Here is a 9,911-nt window from a genome sequence, read left to right on the forward strand (position 1 = left end):
CTATTGTTGTAAATCTATAACAACACTAATTTGATTTTGGGTATTTGTTCGAACAGTTGAATAGGGGATTTGAGTAGCCACTATTTTCTCATCCATCTTCTAGCGCTTCTATTTTTATTTTTTTTGATCCGCCTTTTAGCCCTTCTATTGATCGTAATATTTGACAATCAAAAGTGGATTTGACCAAAGACAATACCCCGTGATGGGTTTCTGATAGTCAGAGGAGCAACAAGGGATATGGATTTTTTTGGAAGTTGGGTTCCTATCGGTATATGAATCGTCATGAAATGTTGAAATCAATATGGTAATTTAACCATGAATCGTTGATCACGATAACCTGTTTTGATGGTAATTTAACCATATTTGAACCGTTTACCATGAAATATTTGTTCGAATCATGGGATATTTATCGTGTTCACGTTGTAATCGTCATGGTAATTTAACCATGTAATGTCATGGTAATTTAACTATTTAACTATGTAACGGTTTGAGTATGTCATCTTATTTCTTTTTTTTTTTTATGGTAATTTAGCCATGTTTCGTGTAATAAGATCAATGAAAAATATGATTTTTTGTTGTCCGGTTGGCCAACTCAAAGAATGAAGAAAAAATGTAAAGATGTGGTCAACTTATCATGCAAAGATGGCCATTGCGGAAAAAGGATGGAGAAGGACTAAGACGAATGTAAAAATTTTAAAATGGAAAAAGACGGTTTATCAAGAAGGAAGGTAGAAATCATTGGGATTTGGTGATCTACACATTCGAAAATTTGAAATCATCCTATTGTTTCTCACTTAATTGGAGGATTGTGATATGAAACCGAATCCTTTTAATTTAGGAGTCAAGAAGATTTATCTAGGACTGTGGTATTCATTTGAATCCCTTTAATTTATGAATCAAACAAGCAAAGGGGTAACAAGGGTATTTCACACATTAAGAGGATGAAAACATAAGTATGAAAAAAGGGCGGGATAAATTCTTACATGGCATGGATAAAGAGGATGGATATTTAAATATTCCTTATTTATAGGCACATGTAAAGTCTTATTATATTATTTATCCCTCATTATTTATGAATTAACATTAGATAGAAAACTTTTAATGAGAAAATGTTTGAGCTAGCATGGAAAGAAGTTTGAAAACTTTTTTTAATTTGAGGGTATTTTGAAAAGTCTAGGGAAAAAAATGAAAAAAAAAAGAATTTTATTAAGAAAATGTCACATGGGAGAGAGATTAAGGAGAGAGTTTGATTATATTTAACTACATTTGCATTAATTGCATAGTTCCACCATACATTAAAATACATAATTTACATAACCCCAATATATACAGTTCACATAGTCAATTCACATAACCAGTTCACATGGGTAGGGGGACTATTTTTAAAAAATTGGTAAAAATATTACGTTTAGAGTTGTGATGAAATCAAAGCTAAAAAAAGGGACCGGCTTCCAAAAACCCCTTAAAAAAACAGAATTATATTTTGGCATGTTCTTATGTTCTCTAGTTTTAACTATATTTTTTGGAAATTGATATTTGCGCTCTCAAAATTACTGATGGCGCTCTACTTCAGTAATTTTGGGAGCGCGAATATCAATTTTCATTTTTTTTATGGACAAAAATTTATTAAAAACGGAAAAAGAGAAAAAAGAAATCCAACAAAAGATTGGACAATATATCACATGCGCTGAAACCCAGCCCCAAAGGATGGATACAATGACACATTAAATCAAAAAATCTGGGGAATTGCATGGGTTTTACGCTAGTATCAATTTAAAGAAAAGGGTAAAAGTACAACGCCACGAAAAAAAAATTTGTCGCGGCAATTTATTAGATGCTCAACTAAAAATTTTGGATTTAAAAAAACTAACAAACACAATTAAATGACACACGGATCCAAAAAAAAAATTAAATGAGACATGCAACAGCCTGGAGCTTCATCATCACCATAAGCATTTTAATAGAAGAAAACATAACATTTAAATCTTCTACAATGAAGCTATCATTGTAACTGGTCGAAAAATTAATTTTATAATTTTATTTTTCCCTCACAAATAAAATAGTCATTTAACTATAGATTTTTTGAGTTAAGGTCCCGTTTCAGTTTTCAAAATAAGTGCTTAAAAATACAGTAAGTTTATATTTTCAAGCTTAAAAATATTGAGCTTATCGAAATTAAAAAATATACAATATGAATATTGTTTAATAAAAATCTTTTGAACAATGTAAAAAAAATTAAAAATTTATTTCCATAAATACATTTTTTTAGTTTAAAAATTAAAAATATATACTTACGGAGTATTTTTTAAGACGAAAAAATGAAATGGGGCCTTAATGAGAATTTTCGACAGTTCAAAAAAAACAACTACAGGCTAATTAAGCTATGTGGACCATTTTAACACAAAAAACAAAATATAGGAACCACTTTAGTAATATTTCCTATATCACTTCCACTACCACCTGGCGGACCGGAGAATGTTCTTTTGGCCGGTAGCGTTGGTTCCACTCTGGGAATCCAAAGGTCGAACAGATGGTGTGTGAGCTCTCAATTCGCGCATACAGCATGCTCGTTGTATCTCGTACAGACAAGGAGTAGCCCGAGAGAGAGAGAGAGACTCGTACAGACAAGGTGTGGCCCGAGAGAGAGAGAGATGATATTACCAGTTGTGAAGCTCGGAACGCTAGCTCTTCGAACGGCGTCCAAACCCATCGCTAATCGGCTGAAGAAAGAAGCTGGAAAGCACCCAAAGTTTCGACAGTTCATCGTCGACATTGCCCAGGTCCCGTCATCTCTCCCCCTCCTTTCATTTCTATCGATACGTATATGTGAGTATATGTATCTAAGAGCGGTTCGGGGACACATATTTGATATAAAAATATCGGAGCCCCGCGCTAATAATTGGAGCATTCAATTTGTTTAAAACATGTTTTTAAGAGTTACTGAAAAAAGCAACTCATTTCGATTCGGATATTTGTGGCTTGTTCGATTTATTTTGTGTTTATCCTGCCAAATTTAGAGACAAATATCAATCAAGTCCTTACAGATATCCAAATGATTTGATTTTTTGCAGGAACTCTTTAAAATATTTTTAAACAAATTGAACGACTCCGATCATTTGCGTGAGACTTCAAAATGGGTTTCACACAAGATATTTGTCAAAATATGTGTCTTCGAAAGTTGGAACTGCCCCGATATATGAATATGTATATATTATCAATGCATGTGTTATCGTAGTTTGCAAAGTGTAACCCATGTAATCCCAAGGGTTTTGGCTAGTTGGACATGAGAAAAAGCTAATACACAATTGTCCTCCATGGGGAGGTCGCATGTTTGAATTCCCGAAAAATCCAAACCTTGTGGCGCAGGAGGGGTTGACCGGTGGTTAATTTCAAGGCGCCAAATTAATCGATGTGGCTAATACTCACAAACTGGCCCGGACACTCGTTAATAAAAAAAAGTTTAACCCATGTGTTCGGTTTACTTTATTAGTTTATCGATTTTTTATTCTTCCTCATTGCTTTCTTGAATTTTTTTTGCCAATATTCTATACATCAAAGGGGTTATCGGGGAATTAGTGTGTTAACAACTAAGGGGGTTCAATGTCTCTCCATAGACTCGAACCCCAGATCTCAATTTTGCAAGGCATGAGATACAATCAGATGGGTTAAGAGTCATATCTGCTTTCATGATTACCTTCTTAGGATTTTTATATATTTAGCCAACTGCATATGTAGATAGCTGGAGAACTTGTTTCTTTATTTTCTTTCGATGCAAAATTACGAAGTAGTAATATTTTTGACGAAACGAATAATTGGATTAGGATATAAGCGTTACCATTTGTGGTGTTGATTTGATTATAGGCGGTTTCTTAAATGAAGACGGGTAGTAGCTTTGTTCTTGGTTAGTTTCAGACCCAGCTTCGTTCCTATTTGTTTTTAGATTTGCAAGATCGTACACGCCGTACGGGATAAACGAAAATGGGGACTATGTTAATTGAATTGGAGTATGCCACTTTACAACCAAGTAGTCCGATTTTCAGCCGGGATTGAGATGTTATGTCATGCAAGAAACTAAACAAATGCTATATATGCTCTGAAATTGGTTCATGTTTTGTTGATTGCATATGACTCTTGGCACATTGTTTGTCAAAGTTACACAAAGGACATGGATGTGTTGGTATCTATTGCATTGGACATTCACTGAAAAATTATCGGCATAAATACCATTGATGTCATCAGCATTTCCCCTACCCTGTATCCGGGCTTTCTAATACCTTTTTTGACCATACCTTTCTCTAACCTTCATCAAATATTTTCCTATACTTAAAGTAATGGAATTGTAATTCGCTTTGTAGTTCATTCTGGATATGTAGTCCAGTGGTCAGTGTCTTTTTTCCTTGTATGTGGAATGTGGATCTGATGCATCTTGGATTTTTGTATGATGAATTTTTGTCAGGCAAACCATCGATTCAGTGTAAATGTGCAAAGACGCATTTATGGTCGTGCAACTGATGTTACAATTCGTCCTCTAAATGAGGAGAAAGCCGTCCAAGCTGCTGCGGATCTTGTTGGGGAACTTTTTGTGTTTACGGTAGTATTGATCATGTGGTTTTCTACTCTTTTTAGCATCAAGTCTTTTGTGAAAACTTGATTGCATATCCAACCATGTTCTTCTTTGAGATAGATTATGTTTGTAAGTCCTAACTTCTAATACATTTCATACCTGCGGGCATTTGTTCGCAGGACTAAATTTTGGACTAGCTGATTTCAGGGTGTTGTACTAGTAGTTTGCATGTGAATGCTGAGTGGTGATTGGTCAGTTACATGGATATGAGGTCATAATTGTCTCAAAACTTGTATGAATCAAGTACCTTGAACCTAGTTTCGTTTTTTGGATGATCAGACTTCTCATGTGAACCGTTGGCTACAGTAATTTTTTTTATCAGTCCATGTGCATGCTTGATGCAGTTCTTGTAGCCTAAATAGAATGCTAGAGCGGGTGGGAGTTTTGACTGCAGTGGAGAAGGAATTTTAATGGGAGCCCCTGCTGTTTTTTCTCTTTCTGTTATGGAGTAATGGATGTCTTTGATCGGCCATCTGCTTTCTCAATTCCCAGCCCTATCTCCAAGGCTGAGAGCCAGCTGAGCCATATACTGTGTTAGTATGAATGATTAGTGGAGAGGAAAAAACTGACTCTCAGTGCTTTTACCATAGCAGGTGATTGGTAGTTGTGGTGAACTTGCGATTATAATCATGACAACTTGAAACTACACTTACTATTAATTTATAATCAGCGTAAATATGCAAGCCGACATTTTTTGGAATAAAAATTTAAACTAGGAACTTGTATTCTGTACTTAGTACAGTATTTGTTTGTAAATTTGTTGACTGCCATGAAATTTTGTTGTTTACCATGAAAGCCATGCCCACACTGCCAATCCATTTATATTCAACCAAAGATTCTTAGGAAGGGTAACACTTCTCCACAATGACCACATAGGGGATCTAAAGAACCAGTTTTATGTTGCTAACTTAGTGGTTTTGGTAGAACTGGGGTTTGAATAGGTACTCGTCCCCTTTACCGGCAGAAAAGAATTGCTGCCTAGTAGCATTGGAAAGCGGAAAACAAGACTACAAGAGAGAGTGTGTCAATTGACCTTGGAGTCTCTATTTTAGCAGACTTTGATCTTCTTCCTCTTCACGTCTTCACTGTTTGTGGACTGGCTTTTTTTTTTTTTTTTTTGTGGACTGGCCTTTGATCTCTGTCTTCATCTTTTGATTTTAGTGCGGCCTTTTTGGTTTTGGGGTTGAATGATGATCTAGTTCTTTCTTTCCTTTCTGGGGTGAACAACTTAATTAGTGTACATTTTTGCTGCTTTCTAATTTCCATAAGATATCCTGTTTATAAATAGTCTCAATTGAAAATATCAAAATTGTGTTATGAACCTTGCTGTATCCAAACCGAAAAATCTATGAGTACCGACCATTGGGGGAGAGAAAACGTACCGACGGCCGCCGGCGGGCCGTCTCCGGCCACCGGACGGCCGATCCGAGCCGTTCAAAAATTCTAAAAAATAAAACCGAGGGGGTCAACGCGAGAATCAAGGGCATCCGAGGTGTTTAGGGTGCTTGATCAAAGCACCCTTTTTTCGTGTATATATGTACACACACATATATACACGAAAAAAGGGTGCTTTGATCAAGCACCCTAAACACCTCGGATGCCCTTGATTCCCGCGTTGACCCCCTCGGTTTTATTTTTTAGAATTTTTGAACGGCTCGGATCGGCCGTCCGGTGGCCGGAGACGGCCCGCCGGCGGCCGTCGGTACGTTTTCCCTCCCCGTGGTCGGTACATATAGCAACACTCGTATCCAAACTGTACCTCTCCTGTATCCTACATAAAAAATTGTAATACTTATTTGTCATACCGGGTTTCTGGGTAACAGTGTGCGTGTGGGTCTCCAGTACTCGTTAGGGGCTTTTTTGGAGTACTTGTGCCTTTTAGGGTGGATGGCATTTCCGTTTTGGCAGCTTATAGGCGTCTTTTCAATAGTCGTTTGTAATCACACATTCCAGTCCACATGAATTTTGTTTTCTGTGCTCTCCTACACGAATTAAATATCTGTGTGTTTTCCAATCCATTACTGGGACTGGATACTGCATTGGACATATTCAATAATGGTTCTGGTTCTAGTACTAGTTCTTGTATAATTTGTTTCCAGGGCAGCAGATGACCTGGTATGAGGGTAAACTGAGACAGTTTATTGGTTATCTCCTTATTTTGTTTATGAGGCAATTACCATCCCCTTGCGTATTTTCATTATGCGACTGTATTAGAGAAGGTATAGTTTTACAATGTTCTAGGTTGAAAATGTGCATACTGTTGAATGATATTTTTATCTAATTAGGTTGCAGGGTCTGCTATTATATTTGAGGTGCAACGAAGTGCTAGGTCAGAAGCTAGGAAGGAGGAAAAGAGGAAACAAGAAATACAGGTTGATTTCCTTATTGTGTCATTAAAACTTTCCTTGCCGCTTTCATTTTGTTTCATAACTGTGTTAAGTGGCCTCCAGATTGTGTTCCATTATTCATGGGCTTTCTACTTCTTTTGAGGGACAGAGTGATGGTGCTCTCATTGAGTAGATCCTTCATGTTACATGTTGTTAGAGCTTGTCCCACATTGGTTAATTATAACCTCCGAAACTAGTATATAAGCTTGGGCGGCCTCCCCACTCATCACCAAATGGTTTTGAGTTGGATGCTTTAACATGGTATTGGAGCTAGTCGTTCCGAGGCTTTTGGACAGTTGATTGATTACCCCGTTGTTTCTGCCTTTAAGTGCATCTTGTTTCGTTGTGATCCCTGTATTTTGGATTCTTTGTTTACCTCTGCACGTGCAAATCAGGAGTCGCACGTGCGGGGGAGTATATGAGCCTGGGCGGCCTCTCCACTTATTGCCAATTGATTTTGAGTTGGATGCTTTAACACATGTCATGGCTTTTTGCCAATTCATGCCCGTTCCCGCCTCACCTGCGTCACTACTTTTAAGAAATATTGTGTTCAACTTCTCGGCGTTTCAAAATGGACAGAAATTATGTCATACTTATTTGTTGTTTACATGGAGTAAGGGTGCTTTTTTTTAAGTTGGTATCAAAGTCGCTTCTTGGTGACTTATCAACGTACCGTTTAACTGTAGAAGGGATATTGAGATCCAAACGCAAGATTACCGATGATGGTGTCAACAGTATGTCATACTATGAGCGCTGGCTGCTTTATAAGTTCTACTTCGTTTTCCTACATTTGGAGGCATTCATTTTCTCTATGGTTTTATGTCTCACACATACCAATACTCTGACAGGATTTTCTACTAGATGAAGTTACTGGTAGTATGTTCATCAAACAAGGGGATTTTTAAGCCTAGTCTGTTTTCAATTTGGTGTCTGGTATGATGGGTTCGATTCTATGCATAACGAAGATGCATCATTCTATCCTTTGTCTCTGTTATGTTAGGCAATGAAGCAACGCGACGAAGATCTAGCAAGAGAATTGGAGCTTCTAAAGCACAAAATTGCAGAGATGGAGCAACATATGTTAAACTTCCAGCATGGTCACAACACCGGAGATGGACAAGAGAAACATACTTGATAGCTCTGCATCATAATACTTTAAGGCTGTGTTTGGATCTTGAGTTTATGGAGAGAAATATTGGAGAAATCCCCATGCGTTTGCATTACCTTTTCTATTCCTTTTCTTTTCTCCACAAATCAAGATTTCAAGCACAATCTGGATCTAACGAACAAGAGAGTCCATTGGCGGTTTTCCCCTCAACAGGAAACCATTTCGGCTACGTTCATTATTTAGAATTTTTCTTGCATTGGCCGGTTGAGTTTGGGGTTGATCGGTTTAATTTGTAACCAAGGGAAGCAAATGTATGAAAGCTGGTTGTCCTCTTTGTTTCATTATAGTGTGGTGTTACCTTACCTGTATCTATAGTACTATGCTTGTGCAAAGATAACAAGTAGGAGTACTTGCTAGTGTGGGATGTAAAATGACGAACTACTCCCTTTGTCTTATTTTATTTGTCTTTTTTTTTTTTGGATGTTTTCAAGTTTTGTTCTTTTTGAAAAGTCAAAAAGAAAAAGTGTCAATTTTACAAACTTGTTTCAAAGTAGATTTGAATGGAAAGTTCAAATAGACGGGAATGGACCGTAGAAAACTTTACAGGACTTTGCCTGATGTTAAATATCTAATTCAATTTTGCAAAGAGACATGCATTAATTGGTCTCTTTAAAAAAAAAAAAAAAAAAACTCCATGCACGATAAGTACATAATAGTACTAGCTACGAATATGAGATGAAAGGAGTGTGTATATTAGGCTTTTGTGCTCAACTCGGCTAGCTTTGTTCTAGTTACATCGATAGGCTAAGTTTATAGAGAAGAGATAGAAATATGGTTGTTGAATAGTTTTTCACTAATTTAAATGATTAATTGGGATTTTTATATTAGTGAGATAATTGTCCCCAAAAAATTATCTCACAAGTGTAGGGTCCCTTGAAATCTCTGACCTATAAGGGCCCGCTTGGATGCAGGTAAAAAATTGGGGGTAAAAAATATGAAGGGAATATTAATTTTGATGGTTTATGGAGGGGAGATAAAATAGTATGTAGTTTGGATGGAGTATTAAATAGGGAGATAAAATTTGACTTTGTTTGGATGGTTTATAGAATGGGGGGATGAGAAGGGGTGGATGGTGGAAAAAGCTGTCAAATGACTATTTTGTCCATGTACAGTGTTAAATTTGATTACATATTAAAATAAGTATATAAATTCAAAAATTAATATTAAAAAATGTCTATTCTAAATTTTTTATATTAAAAAACGTTTTTACACCATTTATATATTAAAAAATATAGTTAAAAAATTAAGTGTTTCGATTTTCAATCCATTTGAACCAGTGCGAATATCTTATTTTTTTAATAATTTTATCTTAGATGGTCATTATGAATTTTTGGCTCTAAGGCCTTTCAATGAGCACCCTAAGAGACCTTTGAAACTAAATAAGGAGTTTTCGGGTGCTCGTTGAATGGCCTTAGAGCCAAAAAGCCATTATGACCATTTAAGATAAAATGATTAAAAAAATATGATTTTTGCACCGGTTCAAACGGGTTGAAAATTGAAACACTTAATTGTTTTAACTATATTTTTTAATATATAAATGGTGTAAAAATAAATAAGTGTTCCAATTTTCAATCCGTTTGAACCGGTGCGAAGATCTTATTTTTCTGATCATTTTATCTTAAATGGTCATAATGGATTTTTTGTTCTAAGGCCTTTTAATGAGCACCCTAAGAGAGTTCTGAAACTAAATAAAGAGTTTTTCGGGTTGGAGAAAGGGGGTAAGCAAGGGTGA

The 9,911-nt window shown here is 36.2% G+C and overlaps 1 protein-coding gene across 1 annotated transcript; it reads left to right on the forward strand.

Moving 5' to 3' along the window:
• The first annotated feature begins 2,437 nt into the window (after positions 1 to 2,437).
• Positions 2,438 to 8,593, forward strand: LOC131323138 (OPA3-like protein). Its single transcript, XM_058354783.1, has 4 exons — positions 2,438 to 2,780; positions 4,457 to 4,591; positions 6,910 to 6,996; positions 8,012 to 8,593. The coding sequence occupies exons 1-4, from the start codon at positions 2,652 to 2,654 to the stop codon at positions 8,144 to 8,146; spliced, it is 486 nt and encodes a 161-aa protein (XP_058210766.1). The 5' UTR covers positions 2,438 to 2,651; the 3' UTR covers positions 8,147 to 8,593.
• Positions 8,594 to 9,911: the final 1,318 nt, after the last annotated feature.

The sequence above is a fragment of the Rhododendron vialii genome, chromosome 4a, assembly GCF_030253575.1.
Source record: "Rhododendron vialii isolate Sample 1 chromosome 4a, ASM3025357v1".
Taxonomy (NCBI): Eukaryota; Viridiplantae; Streptophyta; class Magnoliopsida; order Ericales; family Ericaceae; genus Rhododendron; species Rhododendron vialii.

What these genes read in the sequence shown, in the direction of transcription:
- LOC131323138 (XM_058354783.1), top strand. Translation starts at nt 2,652, where the DNA reads ATGATATTACCAGTTGTGAAGCTCGGAACGCTAGCTCTTCGAACGGCG. An exon ending in GGGAACTTTTTGTGTTTACG is followed by an intron (nt 4,592 to 6,909) that starts GTAGTATTGATC and finishes TTATCTAATTAG; the next exon opens with GTTGCAGGGTCTGCTATTAT. An exon ending in AGAGGAAACAAGAAATACAG is followed by an intron (nt 6,997 to 8,011) that starts GTTGATTTCCTT and finishes CTGTTATGTTAG; the next exon opens with GCAATGAAGCAACGCGACGA.